This window comes from Synchiropus splendidus, chromosome 8 (genome assembly GCF_027744825.2).
Source record: "Synchiropus splendidus isolate RoL2022-P1 chromosome 8, RoL_Sspl_1.0, whole genome shotgun sequence".
Classification (NCBI taxonomy): domain Eukaryota; kingdom Metazoa; phylum Chordata; class Actinopteri; order Syngnathiformes; family Callionymidae; genus Synchiropus; species Synchiropus splendidus.
The window spans coordinates 16,640,792-16,658,407 of NC_071341.1; the positions used below are offsets into that span (position 1 = coordinate 16,640,792).

Sequence of the window (17,616 nt, forward strand, 5' to 3'; positions counted from 1 at the left end):
GTTGTATCGCGTCCGTTGAGGGTTTCCTGGAAAGGTTTGCCTCTCAGCGCCTCTGGTTCTTTGTCTTGGCCAGGACTCAATCAGAGTCTCCACCTGTGACAACAAAGATGAGGTGGAGCTGTGAAGGGTGGCTCCAACGCTTGGTGCAACACCCAGCATAGACACACAAACAAGAACTTTTCTTGGAGGAGATCAGAGGGAGGGTTGTGCTCCTCAACCGTTCCTGACCTGAGTGGTCCATGTGATCTAGTCATGAGGAGGAAAGGAAACTCCCTCACTTCTTCTCGTTTGTGACCTCCATCTCTGGACGTCCTGGTCCCCTCTCCGACTGAGGTCCTCTTCATCCGTTTTTCTGAGGGCGTTTCTGTGACACAGATAACCAGGTTGGTGATAAGAGTGAGGCTTCTGGAGCGTGACTCGATCCCTCCTCCTCCTGCACTCTCTCTCTCTCACCCCTCCCTCCCTCCCTCCCTCTCTCTCCTCCTCCTCTCTTTCAGTCTTCTGCCTGCTGCCGCTCGGCTCACACGCTGCTCCTCTCTGGACTTCCTTCTTCACTCAGCATCTCTGTTTCCGAGGATTAAACCACAACTGAACTCTGGAGCATCAAAGTAAGTTTCTTGGATTGTTCAAGGTTGCTGCGCTGACAGGAAGCGTGAGGCAGCTCTTCCTGCTCAGAGGGTCCGGGAACATGTTCTGTAGGATGGTGTCACAGCTGGACCACCAGGTCATTGAGTCAAGTTGACTGACCAGACGTTCCCTGTGGTTACAGACGTCTGTGAAACCCATGAGCAACACCGATTTCATCTGAAGTGGCTCAGTTTCTGTTGTTGATCTTTGGACTGTCAGGAATTATGTCTCATTTCTTTCCTCTTGGACATGATTGTGTCCGTCGCTTTGGTCCGTTTAAATCGAGCTGTGTCCAGGGTACGGCCCGCGGGCCGACCTCAGCACTTGAGCTGGTTTCATCCGGCCCACAGCAACCTTTTCTGCTGAGGTTTCACGAACATTCGCCAGGAGAGTGTGGAGGTTGGTCCAAGTCAGGTTCAGACTCATGACCATGATAGATCTTTGGGTCTGGTTACTGGCTGCTGTGTCGCTGGGACGCTTGCATGCGGACGGTTGTGATTATATAGACACAGTTCTTCACGAGAAAGACAGGGGGCGCTATCAGCCGAAACGTGTGACATTGTTTCCGTTCTTCCTCTCAAATCAGTCATACACTTGTGAACTGCTGACACATACCCCAGAAGAGTGAATTGTTTTCATGACTCATCAGATTTCAATTCCCATCAAAGTGGCGGGGTTGAACTAGACTGAGCAGGAATGTTCACCACCAGCGGGAATGACGCCGGTGCCGTGGTGCTAAAATCTTTCCAAACAGCTCGGTGACAGTTAGCATGAGTTAGCACTAGCATCATGCGAGAGCCGCTAGTGTGAAACAACCTGTTGCACAAATGGAATCCATGGAGCAATATTAGTTTGAATCGACTCGACTCTCACATTCACTTCTCTGGTGTTTGGTCCCTGACCTTGACAGAAGAGAGTGACACCCCTCCACAGTGAAGGTCTACGGAGTGCTAGCTAGTGCTGGATGTTGAGTCATCGTTGGAGCAAAGGCTTGTGGGAGCCAGGAATGCTGGTTCTTTCTTGAGCATGGTCCATGATTAAGCTGTGCTGCGCCCCCTACCTCTGGCCGGACAGCTTGGTTCTAGTCCGGCAGGAGTGAGCTGGTTCTGGACTGCTGTCAGCAAGGCTTGACTTGGGAACTTGATCCTCATGTTCCATTAAAATAAACGTTACAACTCATTGTTCATCAGATAAGATTCATCCTTGTCACATCAGCTCCACGTGCCTTTGAACAATACGCAGACGGACGCCGCTGCTCCTGAGAGAGAGAGACAGAGAGAGAGAGACGGTGGAATATATAGAAGGGGATTGTGTATGGGCCCTCGCTCTGGGGACCTACAATGCTGACAGTAAATAAATCATGAGACCGGAAAACAACATCAGTGTATATTTACCAGCCCAGAGCCCAACCCCAGTCTGAACCAGGAAACCCGGGCTCTCGTGCCGCCCACCCTTCAGACTGGACAGACGGTTCCATGGTAAACACACACAGATATTGTACTGAAAACTGAAGTGATGCACCGGATCTAAGATGTTGAACCGAAGTTCGAGGAGAAAAGAGAAAGGAGCATCTGACCAGTCTCTTCAGGGTGGAAGCTGTCAAGGATAAACAAAGATGGACAGAATAATCAAATGCTTCTTTATAGGTATAAATATGTACAACTCTTTTTGTCAAATTTGATGGACAGTAAAAAAAATAAATGAAAGTAAGGAGCATGATTTTATTCTCTTTTTTTTTTTGCTAATGTTAATTTATCATTTATTTCACAGATTAGTCTTCATTTTTTTAACACTAAAAGATGCTCCAAAAATCTAAGCAATTGCCATAAATTTTATGATAATGTTTTGTTAATTTCAGTTTCCATTTATTCTTGAGCTTATGAAGGTTTTGCACCTCTGAAAATGGAAGCCATCTCAGTCGAGGGTTTCTGTTCCTTGTCTGTTTTCCCTCGACTCTGACGGCACTTGAACGCATCATCTCCAATCTCTGATGAGTTCAGTAAGACAGTGCGCTGCAGACTCGAAATAACTTCATAATAAGATAGCAGGACCGACACAGGCCGGACTTTGGCCCAACTCTGATTTACCCCCGCTGACTGCCTCTTCACCTCTTCCTTCTCAGCGGGTGCCCATTATTTCCATACTCACTCTGACCAGCAGGGGGCGACATGCCTGGGGGAAACAATCAGTTACGCTGTTGAAAAGCAAGTGTCTGTGTTCGCAACTTGGATTTTTTTATGCGACTTGGACCCGAGACAGTTCGTCATGTGAAAGCCCTTGCATCCCCCCCGGGACAGATTTGGGATCGAGTGGGTGTCAGGATGCAGCGGGGGAGTGACGTTCTGCCGAGGCCACCCGGAGCAAACGCAACCTGCAATGGAGCCAATGAAAGCGAGGAGCTGTCCAACTGCGACGCTGATGTTTTCAGCCATGTCGATGGGTGTTTGGCTTTTTTTGGTTGTCTTCGGCACTGGAGAAGGGCGGGACTCACTCAGCTGTTTAATGTGGCTGCTGAACATCTCTCGTGATTGATGGCGTCGCTTTGTTCTCGGGTGTTGATCGTGGAGAGTTATCTCGTCATACATCATCCCCCCGTGACAGCAAGTCCCAACTGGTTCACTAGAACGGCTCCTCCTGGATGGACAGCTCCGCGAGTCTGTCTGGCTGCTTTTGTCTTGGTTTTCCTGTGATTTGAACGTTGAACCCGAAAGACGTTGTCGCAGAAGATTCATTGTTGCTTTATAGGAAGAAACACTCAGCCCTGACGCTGAAGAGCACGAGCTGGGGTTTCTCTTGCTGTCTGGGTTTGAACTTCACGTCGTTTCTTTTCCCTGCAAATAAGAATGAAGCTCTTCCTCAGTCACATAGCACAAGATTAGTGTGAGGGAAGAAAGAGCTGAGCCAGAAGACAAAGCTCTCCTCTCACCTGTGGAGTGGCCCTCAGGACAAGTGTCTGTTCTGTTGCAGAAGGTTTCCATCCATCCGTCCTAGTTCCAGCTCCAGCGCCACCCCAGGAGGAGCTCTCCCTCTAAAATAAATGATAAATGATGCTGTCGTCGAGCGTGACAGACTCACGTCCTCCTCTCCTTCATCCTCCTCTCCGCCTTCTCCTCCGCTGGCTCCCCATTGATCAAGTGAAATTGCTTTCTGCCACGGCGGAAACATGATTTGCAGATGATGCATTGATGTTCGCTGCTATCGATTCCTCCGCTGGTGAAGTGAAGGCCGTAAACAGCCTGGGGCCCGAACTGGAGTCGCTGTCATATTCTCGGATGATGATCACAGCAAGGAAGAGCTGTGAAGCTGAAGGGCGAGGGTCACTTTGCAAGGTGACCATCTCACCTCGTATCCTGAAGATTCTCCTGCTGACCTCTTCACTGGTTTGACTGGAGCTCACGGGGCCTCGAGGGACCATGACGTTTAGACGGTTTCAGGTCTGAGGACAGGAGGAGTCACCACCAGACTGGTGGACAGATGAGCAGATAAAATGGTCCAGAGAGACTTGAGGAGTCCACTGGTGCCGCAGAGAGGATCTGATAGAAGCACTTAAAAGCCTCTGTCGCGGTGTTGGATTACCGGGGCTGAGACTCCCGAGCTGAGCCCATCAGACTTCACGTCTGGATAGTGCTGAAGACAGTTCCGTCTCTCTCACCAGCCTCACGCACCTGTGAGGAGCATCAGAGCCTCCACAACATCTCAGCACATTTGCTCTCTAATTTTAGACGCTGCTCTTCTCCACATTGAAGCTTTACTTTCACACCTCTCAAGAGGTGAACTCAAGGTCATCTTCCAGTGTTTCATGTTTCTGAAACATTTGAAATGAGCGTCTGCAGAACAATAGATCTTCTCAGTGGAGGGGTTCAGCTACACTCCGGGACGTTCCTTGAGGTTAAATTGAAAACAGTCCAATAAAAGATGGGCAGCGGGAGCATCGGACACTTTTATTAGAGCTGTTAATTTTCCCTTACGGGCTCAGGATCGAACCTCGGAGTCAGGCAGCCGAGCATGAAATCATCAGCTGGAATTAACGGCCAGCAACTTCACTGCAGCTCAGCCTCCTCCCGTTTCACTCGCCGATTCAAAGCGTCATGAGCAGGAACATTTGCAGAGTCAGTTATTTGATGGAATACGTCATGAAGAGCTGTGTTTAAAACAAGTCCTCGCTCTCTGTCTCAGCTCACATGACCAGGAAGGTGTTTGACTAAGTCTCCCGGGCGGCGGGACCCAGCCCTCGCACCCAGGGTGCCGTGGCTTTAGTCTTCTGTCTCAGAACTTTTCTGTGTCAGACCAAGACCTTCAGTGCTTGCAGAAGGTGTGATGAGGATCAGTCAGGAAGCTTTACACTGGAGGAAAGAAATGGTCTGTTCGAAATGGTCTCCTCAAAACAAGGAGTCGTGAACTCAACATGAAAGTTGACTCGAGGCATCAGAGCTGCTCGCTCTCCTCCGAACACGACAGAACTTCTCTTTGTTCCACGCCTCATCAGAGTGGTCACATGACCGACCCGCTTGATTGAGTTGAAACTTCCTGTGGTTGCTTTTAGAAACAGGAAGTGGCCTCATGAGAAACGCCCTCCAGCTGACACACACAGGTCGCGCCTCGGCCACCTGGAATTCCTCATGTATTCCGGAATGATCGGAGCGGCGGAGGAAGGAAGGACGGTGGAATGTTGTCGTGAACTGGGTCGAGTAAATTTAGCAAATCTGAGATTATAATCTGACCTTGGTTTTAACCATCGTTGATATCAGAGTTCCTCGAAACACACACAAACACATGCTGAACTCGTGCTCACTCATCCTCGACCACAACACACAGGACCCACAAAGACTCATGTACACACAGACATCATACACATGCGCCGACTCACACAGAAACTTTCTCTCTGTGACACACACACATCTCAGTGTACAGTGCCAAACATGAAAATAAGGATGAAGTCACATGTTCAGCAGAACTGACGACATGGTGATGATGATGTTGTGTTTCCATGGCAACAGCCGTCACCGCTATTACAGGTTAAACAGACTAGTGTTTCTCGAACGGAGTCAGAGCCAGGATCCTGACCTTTTGAAATCAATTGGATTATTGTCAGTTAAAACGTTTTTCATTGGGTTTCCCATAACAATTGACAATAATGGAACAGATGGAAAGGAAAAAAGCATAAAAAGAAACCCCCAAAAACATTCAATTTCAATAATTTAAATAAATTAAAATACTTAAAAAAATCAACGAAAAAATACATATATGAAAAAATAAAAACTGAATTAAAAAAATTATCTCAACCATAGAAAAAAAGAAAACTAAAGCAGCGTGAAACAGCTCCCATAAAATAAATTAAGTGAAGTAGAGATAATATTTTATTTTGTTTTTTTCAAACAAGAACATAGGAAAATTCAGAATGGAGTTGCTAATAAAAATTTACCTCATTGATTCGTCAGAAATGATCAGAGTTCTTCATAGAGAAGAAGAAAAAACCTGATGACCTCTAGCAGATTCGAAATGTTGTGTTGGCAGTGGAGGGAGGAGCTTCGCTGCTTTGTGAGATTCTGAAATCGGAGGCGTCGAGTCGACACCTTCCTTCTGATCCCCTCGACTCTCCGGTGTGGCTTCGATCGACTGCGTCTGCCGGACTCTGGAGGCAGCGGCGAGCGCTTTAGCGGAGAAATGCCCAAAAGTGATTACGCCGCTGCAGACGAGCTAATGATACAGTCTGGCAGTGGGCTGCGATCATCTGCACTGTAATCTAATCTCAGGTCGGCCGTGACTCACCTGTAACGGGATTATCTCTTTGAAAGATGGTTGTAATAAATATGACCCTGAGCTGAAGCTGCAGGCGTCCGTCAGCACTTCCTCCTCCCGGCTGAGGCCGTGACATCACGGTGTGGAGCCAGTCATCCGCCTTACAACTTCACTTTCCAGTGGCTCACCAGAGACACGGGCCTGTGGAGGGAAATGTTATACTCATGTGGATGAGTGTACCAAGACTGAGGGACCCCAAATCTGGCCCAACATTCCGAGGCTGAGACACGCTCCTGCTGAAGGTGGGCTGCTCCGTTGGATGCCTGGCGAGTCAAGCAGGTTTCAACAGCACAGCACTGTGATATTGAGCCAAGCTTCGAGGAGAAGATCCGCTCGCAGGCGGTTCCGCTGAGATGTTCCTCAACAGCTCCGAGACTTAATGGGATCCCCTCCTCGAAACATGAGTGGGATGCTGGTGGTGAGAGCTGGAGAGGAGCGCTGGGCTCCGCCGGCTGTCGTTGCACCAGGAAGTTTGGAGGCAACTGCCGAGCAGATATTTATGGCTTCTTCTGTTTATTATTCTCATGTTCTGGTTTATTTTCACATGAACCAGACCACAAACAAGGCCTGTGATTGACAGTCTGCTTCTGATGAATCATCCCAAGTTCTCCTCCTCATCCTCTCCTTCTCCTCTCCTCACCTTCATGCTCCTCAGCATCTCCTCTGGGAAATCTTCTCCCTGGACCTCCTTCTCCTTGTAAATCACTTCCTCTTTGACCTCCTCTCCCCCTCCTCAGTCTCCCCCTCTTCTTCTCTTTGTCCTCATCCTCCTCTAAGACAACGATCCAACATGATATTCATGAGTCTGCCAGCACCTGAACTCACACCTCAGCAGCCTCTGGTGTCTCCAAGTTTGCTAGTGAAGGAGCTAAACTGAGCATTGGCTCGCTGAACTGAGAGTGAAGAGATGAGGCAGATGAGACAGTCGCTTTATCACCAACCGACTCCGTCTCACTCCACACAAGGACCGGAATCCTCCCGAGGAAACTTGTGTATTTTCGTCTCTTGAAAGTTGGGGCTGACCCCGACTCTGCGTCTGCACTCCCTGACACCGACAAGTCAGCGCTCTGGTCGGGTGTTTGTTGTCGTGGAGGTCGGCTTCATTCTCGTGTCTTCCTCTGACTTGGGTCGTGGTGAGTGAAGTGAGCTGCTGGGGTGGGTCAGCCAGAACCCCTGTTTGGGCCTGAATATTCAGAGGCCATCCTCCTCCGCCTGCACGCTCGCTGCACCCCAGATTTGCGTGCTAGAAGCCTCTGCTGTGGCTTTGTTGCTGGTTTGTTTCTGCAGATGTGGCGGTGACGTGGAGCGGAACACAGTGTCCTCTCTGGTGGGAACCCCCCGGTTCTCTGCTGTCCAGATGTGAACTCTGCTCTGGTCTGTCCAGGTCAGCGACCACTTAATTAACAGGAAATTAATTTCAATAAAACAGCATCAGAAGAGCCTGAACAGAATCTGACGTTCCTCCATGAAGATCTGGAACAGAGACGAAGCAGGTCGGCAGCCCTGGGCTCCAATCCCTGGTGCTACATTCATGGATTTGAATGAAAGTGTCATGTAATGCAGTGACAATCTGTGTTGCGTGTCTTTATACCACGGGACGATGCAAACATCCACTAGGGGGCTCCCTCACAAAGAGGTATTTTTTTGACCCTGGTTGGGCTCACGGTCAATTCCTACACCTCCCAGTGGTGGCTCCCCTGATAGCAAGATCTATCTCTGGGTTCTGGATCCAGGCCACGTGCCATTTGAACAATGGGCCACATCCGCCGCAGTTCTGTTCAGCGGATCTGAGACAGATCCAACCCGGAGAGGCAAAATCAATTTAATATACGGGTGAACTATGACAAATTACACCGGATATCCATTTGGCCTGGATCGGGTGTGGCAAACACCTTGTAACCGGATCAAGCATCAGAACAGGAAGTGGGGTTTGTGAAACTAAACGTGTTGCTCCGACTGTCGGCCGGGTTTAACGTCACTATCACTGCGCTTCACTGCAACACTAGCGTGGAGCATCTTAAGACACAACAGGAAGTGCTGACTCATGCAGCTGCTAGCACCAGTGAGTCCAAGACACCTCACTCCCTGTTCTTCAAATTGCACTGCTTTAGTGAGACGCTGTGCGTCGTGTCTCACATACCTGTCGGCAGATGTTTGTTAAGACTCGGTGGACAGGCGAGTCATGGTGTCGTGGGACTTGCTCGCTGCTGTTTGTGAAGCAGAGTGATGCGAGGAAGGTGCTCACACGTGTGCGCTGGGCTGCAGGCGCGTGTGTTCTCGCACCACAGACTCTCCTGAAACATCTTCTCACGCGCAGCAGGTGCCCACCGCTCACACAAGTGTGGTCACATTTCCGCTGAAGAACAACAGGATGTGGCTCTTGATTGCAGCTGAGAGGAAGGGAAGCGACCAGTCACCACTCTCAACACGACGCGGGCGATGAGAAGATCACTGTCTGCATAGGTGAGCAGAGATCATGAAGACGCACCAGAGATGTGACTCCAGTAATGACACGTCTGGACGGCTGTGACTCGTGTGAACTCATGTCCTGAGTCGTCCGCTCTCACACCCGTCCTCTTGGTGGCGAACAGTGTTGTTAAAGTTCATCAGACACCAGGTCCACTGCAGCGCAACCCACTGGTGTGACGCAGCACTGAAAGACAGAACAGGAGTGAAAGATTGTCATCATTTTTTCTTTTCATTTTTATGACACAATGAGATGCTGTCTCAGTGGCTCGGACTGTTTAAGAGTCTCAGACCAGTTGCAGGCTTTCATAGTCTTCAGCTGCTAAAGAGTCTAAGTAACGTGAAGAGTCTAGGAGATACTATGGAGTCGTACAGAGAATCTTGAGTCTAGCTTATGTGGAGTCTTTCATAGCTGCTATCGAGTCTCGAGTCTTGAGAGACGTTATGGAGTCTGTTTTAGAGTCTGAATTTTCAAGTGCTATAGAGTCTTGGAGTTAATCTTCTTGGAGAAACAACCTGTTATCAAGTCTTAAGGAGTTGATAGTCTTTTGTTTTTATGGAGTCTTAAAGCTGGGAACAGGGACAGCTTACATTGGCATTGAAAAAAGATATAAGTATTGAAATATATTATATTTTTAATTTTAATACCATTCTGGTTTTCAACCTCAGTACAAAATGTTTCAGCCAATATTCTGTTTTTTCTTTTAATTCCTATATTCTTTTTTTCAGCCAATATATGTATATTTTTTTCAGTGCCAATGTTCGTCTTTCGAGTTCTCTTCAAGGTGGCACTGTTTTAGCTGAAAAACAATGGCTGAAAAACAGAATATAGGCATTGAAAAAATAATATTGGCTGAAAAGATAAATATAGAAACGTATTTTTATTTTTAATTTAAATGCCATTCTAGTTTTCAACCTCAATACAAAAATGTTTCAGCCATCCATATACAAATAACATGCAGACACAGCATAAACCCCGCCCCTTCCCACTCCCCGATCATCCATTCTGCCCCCTCCCTGCCCTCCATGCTAAAACAGTGCCACCTTGAAGAGAACTCAAAAGAGGAACATTGGTATTGAAAAAAAATTTGGCTGGAAAAAAGAATATAGGAATTGAAATATTGGCTGAAACACTTTGTGTTTCAGTGTCGAAAAAGCTGTTTACAAAAAGAAGTGTCATCAGTAGTGATCCTGGAGGTGATGTGTCTCGGGCTGAGGGTCCAACCCTTCAGGACACAGAGGGTCGGGGGGTGTCCTGTCTTGGCGACGTCCTGCTCTCCACCATCACCTCAGTTCCTTCTTCAGCAGCCTGTTGGTCTCCACAGCCTGCAGGCCTCTCCTCTCCTCCACACAGTGAGCGACTGAGGACCTTCAGAAGTGGTGTCTGGAGTGGGTCTTCTCAGACAGAGTTCTCGTGAGGCAATGCAATGTCTTCATGTTCTTTCACGCCAGCGAGTCCATCAGAAATGAGGGAAAAAAAAGTTGCTTACGCAGCTGAAGAAGTCGTGGTTCTGGTTTCGGGTGAGTGAAAAGAAAACAGGAGTCGACCGCAGGAGGTTTGTCGTGACAGCTGCTCGCATCAGACTCCAGAACCAGCTCAGACCGGCCCCACACGTTTGTTGAAGCCGACCAACAAAACAAGTTTCCGCCGAACATTGCAGATGAAATGCACTCGCCACACTTTGTGTGTTGTGAGGACCTAATAACTTCGTGGGGATATTTGGCACAAGGTTAAGCCGCAACTTGAGGATGAAGACTTCAAAATAACTGGGTCATTATAACTGGGTTTCAGTTTGGTTCTGGTTAAGGTCAGCCATGTGTTTTGGATGGGGAATGGGGTTATGGCAATGAGAAATGTCCCCACAAGGATAGGAAATACAAGTGTGTGTTTGTCCTTGACAATAGTGCTTGTTATGGTTGTTGATATTTGTGTATCATATATTTGTTTTATTAAATGTGCGTCTGCTTCTCAGGTGTGGGTTTGGCCAAGCCAGTGTGTATATATTGTTTGTTTCATGTGTTTTTATGGGTGTTTATGTTAGTCTGTGCGACAGCTTTTGTGTTTCTTTATTCATCATCTGGCTGTCGAAAACATATCTGTTTCTGTGTGCCTGACCTGTATAAGAGTATTTCATTTGTAAGTGTCTGTTTGTGTGTGTGTCCTGGAATTGACCCAGTTTTTTGGAGCGTAGCGGAGTTGTTGACAGGTTTTGGCGAAGAGGCATTGTGTTCTACTGATTGTAGTCTTCAACTGTCAGCAAGATCGGTTGGCAAACAGCCACAGAGACAAGCGTGCGCGCAGACGCGCTCGAGTCAAGTGTTGTGCGTTTATATGTGAGAGTGTAGAGTCCTGTCTGGTGTGTTGCATGGATGTTAAAATGCTATTTTGTGATGTCTGAAAGTAAAAAATGAACTTCCCCCTGCAACATGAAATCCAATGCCACCAAACAAGCTTCTATTCTGACATCCACTTCAGAACAAGAAAACAAACTCAGCTTCTCTGGTTTCATTCCGATGCTACAGTTCTTCTTCATTAGACACTTGTCAATATTGCTGCGTTCAGTCATCAGACCGACATTTCCTGCTGCACTTGCAAGTCAGCCAGAGCAGACCAGGCGCTTTGGTGCAGACTAGATGACTGAGTGAGTCCCAGTCATTCTCACACATCTGACCGAGTCCCTGTGACTCGACCTCAGAGAGAGTTCTCCTGCTGGGACTGGGCCTTAACGTCTGACTAGAAGTCTCTGGGTTGACAGGAAGTGATGTCATCACTCTGACTTAGATTCTTGTGTCGACAAGTCACAAACCTTCCAGGCTTGTTTCTCCTGGTGAATAATCTTTCCTTTGGTTTCTGTCTTGCAGCGTCTGGACGTCTGGACGAGTCGGCTCCCTCCTGACAGCAGCTCATCCGTTCAGCACCCATGAGGCCCGGTTCAGACCCAATGAAGCGTCGATAGCTTTGAGGTCACCACAGGAACTTGTGAGGCGGAACCATGGCTCGGCGACTCCTCTGGGACAAACAGGCCGAGTTGTGAGCCAAAACCATGAGATGCTTCTGTAGCCGCTCCTCGTGGGTCGACGGCGTGCTGGTCCAGATGGCGACCGGAGTGGCCATGTGTCGGTCAAACCGCAGAAACGTAGAGGAGCTGCAGACGGACGCTCGGAGCTGAGGCTCGCAGGAGGAGGCGAAATGTGCAACATCTCCTTCTGTGCGGTGAACAGTAAAGTGGACGAGTTCTTCCAGCCCACGCTCTACATCATCGTCATCGTCCTCGGGCTGCCCACCAACTGCATGGCTCTGTGGGCGGCTTACATGCAGGTGAGGAGGTGACGCACAAGCGCTCACTCAGTGTTCGCTGCAAAAATCTCATCTCCCAGACACAAGCAGCAAACGTCTGTCTCCTAAGTGACGGCCCAGTTTAATGGCCTCAGAACCGAACCGACAGTGGTTATCTGCTCAATGCTGCTGTGCAGGTGAAGACAGTGCTGTCTTGGAACCTCTGGCTTCTGCACAGTCAGGTAGAAGGTTCACCAGCAGCCAGCAGAGGCAGAAATGTAAGAAATATGCCTGGGAGCTGGAGCTGGAACATGCAGGGCTAGGATGTGAAGGTTGCACTGGTCATAGTGGTTAATCTCATGACCTAAGAGGTGACTCCTACATGAGGGTAATGTCAGGCGGCATTATGCTTTCATCGAGTCACTGTGGACTTTCCACTTTGGGAGTTGGAAGCCAAGAAGAGGCCCACGAGTGCGTCTGAACTGGTTTGCTAGTCTGATCTCCCTGGACGTGTCCATACTCTCTCTGCAATATTCATGGGGGACGGGGTCCTACTGGAAGCCTGGTTCCTTTGTCTGGACCATCAAGCAGATATGTGAAAAAAGAGAACAGCAGTCAAGATGAAGAGGATAAAAAAGAATTTTACTTTTAGTGATGTCCAGGAACAAGATCTCTGAGGATTTATTTCTGAGGAAACATCAAAAGTTTCCCACAGAGGCTCAGTTTAGTTTGGCGCCAGCAGAAGCTCCGTGATTAGCTTTTTACTTTGGCGAATTAAATCTTGTTCTCTGAGACTTTTATTAAAATTCTGGATTCAAAGGTCACCAAGACATGGACAGCCATATTGGGCTTCTAAATGCATGAGTCATGAGAGAGCGGGGCTCTAAAACATCTCTGACGCTCCTCCGAAACGCTTTCCTCTCCAGGTACGGCAACGGAACGAGCTGGGCGTCTACCTGATCAACCTGTCAGTGGCCGACCTGCTCTACATCACCACTCTTCCGCTCTGGATCGACTACTTCCTGCATCACGACAACTGGATTCACGGTCAGGAGAGCTGCAAACTCTTCGGCTTCATCTTCTACACCAACATCTACGTCAGCATCGCCTTCCTCTGCTGCATCTCGCTGGACAGATACCTGGCTGTGGCCTACCCGCTGCGATTCGCCAAAGTTCGGCGGATAAAAACAGGTATGTGGCTCACAACGACTCCAGAGAGCAGGGTCCCCTGGACGGTGCCTTTGTTTTATTGTTTATTAATGGAGTTTCCGAGTCACGTGTCCCTCTCTCTGCGCTCTTCCTCCCTTCAGCCATCCTTGTTAGCGTGGTGGTATGGATCATCGAGATCATCGCCAACTCTGCGCCGCTGTTCCACGACGAGCTCTTCCAAGATAGGTTCAACCACACCTTCTGCTTTGAGAAGTACCCCATGCAGGACTGGGTGGCAGGGATGAACCTCTACAGGACGTTTCTGGGTTTCCTGGCTCCTTGGACGGCCATGTTGGTTGCGTACCGGGGTATCCTGGCGGCGGTGCGTTGCAACGTCTCGACAGAAGAGCAGGAGAAAGCCAAAATCCAGCGACTTGCCCTGAGTCTGATTCTGATCGTGCTGTTCTGCTTCGGGCCGTACCACGTCCTACTGCTGGTGAGGAGCGTGATCTTCCTGCGAAAGCCATGCGACTGTGGCGCAGAGGAGAGCCTGTTCGCAGCGTACCACATTTCACTAGCGCTGACCAGCCTCAACTGTGTTGCAGACCCTATTTTGTACTGTTTTGTCAACGAAGGGGCGCGGCAAGACGTGAGCCGAGCCTTGTCAGCGATGCTAGCATTAGCGTGCCAGCGGCGCTCCTTGTCATCGCCGTCCCACGCAGACATACTTAACGCAGGTTCAGTCACTGTGGAAACGCCCTTATCTGCGAAGAAGCAGCCATGTGTTTACACGGAAGCAAGCAAAGCAAATATCTACAAAACAGAGCTGGTAGCTTTGAAAGAGGAGTGTCTCCAGATGAGCATCCTGGGCGGAAGGTAGTGACCTCACTTTTGAAAGTCAGAAAACCAAACCCCACGCAGAAGAGAAATCGATTGATTTGCCTCGTAGAAATGTGTTTAATGGATGACATATTGCAAGTTTAGGTTCTAACTTTAGCTGCACGCGTGGATCAATTTCCCTAAAAATCAAGTTGAAAATGGATGTAAAAAAAGTAACGTCCTGCTTCTGCAACATAACAAACATGGAGTCTTCTGTGCAGACCTTTGATGGTATCTGTCTCTCGTATTGTTTGTCTGAAAATAAATCTGAGGACAAAAAAGCTGCCGTTCTTCTGTCCACTGTCCTGAAGCTGTAACACCTTCTGGAAACCAAAATGTCAGGCCCAGGCAGCAAACACAGTCATGATGCTTGTAGTTCTCACAACAAATTAAATCCCAAGTCAGATACCACAATACGTTTGGGAGAACTGATGAGAAAGCAACATTAGAACTTCAGAATGAAGGAAAAAGTGGGCTCCAGATGGGGCACTTTTCTCTCGCACCACCGGGGGTCCATCTGTGTACGTCCCTGGTGACGGGCACAGCAGAACAGGACTAGAGAAGAAGTGGAGAAACGCCAGTAGCCGTGGTTCAAGCCCCCGTGGTGACCGAACCCAAGGTCTCACTTGTCCCGAGCTCCTCTCACCTGACTTCCTTGTCACAGTGAATCAAACTTTCAAATCCACAAAATGTTCCAGGAGACTGACTTTATTTCCCGCCACATGCTTAACTCTGGAGATGCTGCTGACATTCGATACTGTCTCCGGCTCATTTATTGCCGAACATCTCATCTGGGAGCCTCGGACTTCCCCCAGGAGCTCTGACATACCATCACTGCGGCTTCAGGCTATTTCTGCATCTTCCTGCACAAACTGTTGTGCCTTTCTTTGGGCTCGGATTGAAGTGAATTCTGAAACCATCTTACTGAGTACGTCCTCTTCCTGCCCTAAGTAAAACATTCAAGGTCAATAAAGGAAGTTGATGCAATGTGGCTGAAGCAAGAGTTTGTAACTGAAGTTGACGTCCGGCCAAAGCCTTCGGTGCTCACAGAAGACGTCGTGAATCACCAGTTTTTGCTCTTTAAAATCACCGCAGCTCACTTCAGCTCCTGCACTCGCTTCACAAAGGTGCGTCGCCCGTACTAATGGAGGATGACGCGCACAAGGGCCGTCTGAACAGCGAGCAGAAATCAAGTTTTGTTTGAGCTCTGGTCGCCAAAAGTTCAAGTTTAAATCCTTCATTTAACACTGGATGGCCAGACGGGGCTTTCAGTCACACAGATCTCCGATTCTCTTCTGGATATCAAAAACATTTCAGCCTGCTGCTCTTTATCTTCTGAGTGAGACTCTTCAGGAGGTCCAAAATGGCACCTTCTTCTCCGTCTGAAGGTCATACAGAGTGAAGTATAAGCAGAAACTTTGCAGAAGCTTGCAATTTGTATCAGCTTCATTTTAAACTGGATGCCCCTTTGATGTTATCTCATCGAGAGTTGTCTCACAACAAAGACGTCCAGGAAACAGACGCCCACAGCCACCTCAGTAAGGTTCTCTTGGAAGCACTGAGGTTCTACTTTGAGTCTCAACTGTCAGGTTCTGTCCACACGAACATGGAGTCCATCTTATTTGGTTCTGAGTCTGAGAGGCTATTAGTCAACACAGATGTTTCCCAGAGTGGATGCATTTCAATTCCACCAGGGAACTTCCTGAAAACGGTGATGTCACCTTAGTCAAGACCCTTCCAAGGTCTGAGATCTTCAATCTCTCCTGTCTTGCTCTCCTTGTTCCTCTTGCCGTTCTTGTCTACTTTTATTAATTTATTTGTTTCGTGAGACAGTGCCACCACTCGACGTCTGTCTCTGAATGATGAGCTACGACTCGACTCGACACTGTTGTGAATCCAGAGGCTCAGTCGCTGAACAACAAGTCACATGACTCCATGTTCAGATTTGTTCCAATGACATGCTCCCGCTGCTGCGGCGGATGATGTCACTGTTGTCTCCCATCAATGTATCTAGTTACATGTTGTGACAGTGAAGGACCACAACGTCTTTTCTGGGATCCAGCATCACACTGTTTGCTCCAGAGGTCGGTGGGGAGAGCAGAAATTCATCATGTCAGTGACTTGTTTGTGTCCTAGTGAACAAACCAGCCAATGGACGGGCCGCAACGTTTCCTGCCCAACAAGGCTTTAGGCTTTAATATCAGCCTGGCAACAAGTCGCCACGCAGTCAGTCCCAGGTGCCAGTCGACCGGAGACCTGTTGGGATTCAGACGGAAAACTGTCCCACAAGAAGGGTCACTGAAACTGACAGCTGAAGTTCCACAGAGCTCCAGACCGCTTCCAACACTCAGAGCCTCTGTTCAGCGACAACAAGCACTGACACACAATTGCTGAGCAAGTTTCACTTTTTCCAGTGCAGGCGGCACAAAGTCACCTTCTTCACTCGCCACCTTCTTCACCGCTGCAGGCGCGGCAGCTGCCCAAGGACGAAAGCGACACACTGTGTGTGTGTGTTTGTGAGAGAGATAGAGTTGTCCGCTCATTTATGTGTCCTCACCATGGCTGGGACGGAAATCTAATATTCACCACTTGGGGTTTTAACCGAGCATGAGAAAGGACAGCCCCCCGCCCCCACTGTCCTCCACGCTCCACCGATATTATCTCTATATATAGCTGCTGAGGCCACACGGTTATTACCAGCTACACACCTGGTCATTACCTGGTGACACAAACACCATGTTTTTGTCTTGATTCGTGCAAAACATTTTAACAGCTGAGAAGCAACAGCCTTCTCCTGCTGCAGTGTCTCAGAACAGGGACGCTGGAGTCTGAACCAGTGATGGACGACGGGGAAATAAACTAAGTGAGCCACAGTATGAGCATGACGGTGGGGCTCGGAGACCTGTTTGGGATCGGAAAGCTCCCTTCCTCTTCCCTCCTGGTTTCTGTTTCCTGTCTAGACAGGAAGTTCATTGTCATATAGGTTGATTGTTTTCAGTGAATGACACACACACACAACACCAACGTCCATCACCATCGTGTTGTGTCTTCCACTTCAAAGATTTTGAACAATGTCATTGGAAAAACATGCTAAGTTATCCAACAATGGCTTTTCATTTCAAGAGCAAGCCGAGTGTGACATCATAACTAGAAATCAATTAATACAATAAGAGCATAATAAAAAGATAATATCACAAACACATTATATATTTGCAACATTAAGGTATAAACCGATCAGTTCGCCATTAATTTATCACAAACAGATTTGGGGACAGTACAAAGAGGACCTCAGCACACCTGCATGACGTAGCCAGAACCACTTACCGCACTAGCTTTAACGTGGCGCCACCTGCTGGCCACTACCCCTTATTGCAATATATTCTCCGTTTCTATAACATTAGTTTCTACCGACTTCTATG

At 48.4% G+C, this 17,616-nt stretch overlaps 1 protein-coding gene across 2 annotated transcripts; it reads left to right on the forward strand.

Moving 5' to 3' along the window:
• Nucleotides 1-496: 496 nt before the first annotated feature.
• gpr4 (G protein-coupled receptor 4) lies at nucleotides 497-14,780 on the forward strand. 2 transcript variants are annotated; one of them, XM_053873801.1, is made up of 4 exons: nucleotides 497-608; nucleotides 11,755-12,211; nucleotides 13,096-13,360; nucleotides 13,480-14,780. In XM_053873801.1, the coding sequence occupies exons 2-4, from the start codon at nucleotides 12,083-12,085 to the stop codon at nucleotides 14,196-14,198; spliced, it is 1,113 nt and encodes a 370-aa protein (XP_053729776.1). In that variant the 5' UTR covers nucleotides 497-608; nucleotides 11,755-12,082; the 3' UTR covers nucleotides 14,199-14,780. The 2 variants fall into 2 exon arrangements, with proteins under 2 accessions (XP_053729776.1, XP_053729777.1); XM_053873802.1 differs by lacking the exon at nucleotides 497-608 and adding an exon at nucleotides 8,821-8,889.
• Nucleotides 14,781-17,616: the final 2,836 nt, after the last annotated feature.

What these genes read in the sequence shown, in the direction of transcription:
- gpr4 (XM_053873801.1), top strand. Translation starts at nt 12,083, where the DNA reads ATGTGCAACATCTCCTTCTGTGCGGTGAACAGTAAAGTGGACGAGTTC. An exon ending in TGTGGGCGGCTTACATGCAG is followed by an intron (nt 12,212 to 13,095) that starts GTGAGGAGGTGA and finishes TTTCCTCTCCAG; the next exon opens with GTACGGCAACGGAACGAGCT. An exon ending in AGTTCGGCGGATAAAAACAG is followed by an intron (nt 13,361 to 13,479) that starts GTATGTGGCTCA and finishes TCCTCCCTTCAG; the next exon opens with CCATCCTTGTTAGCGTGGTG.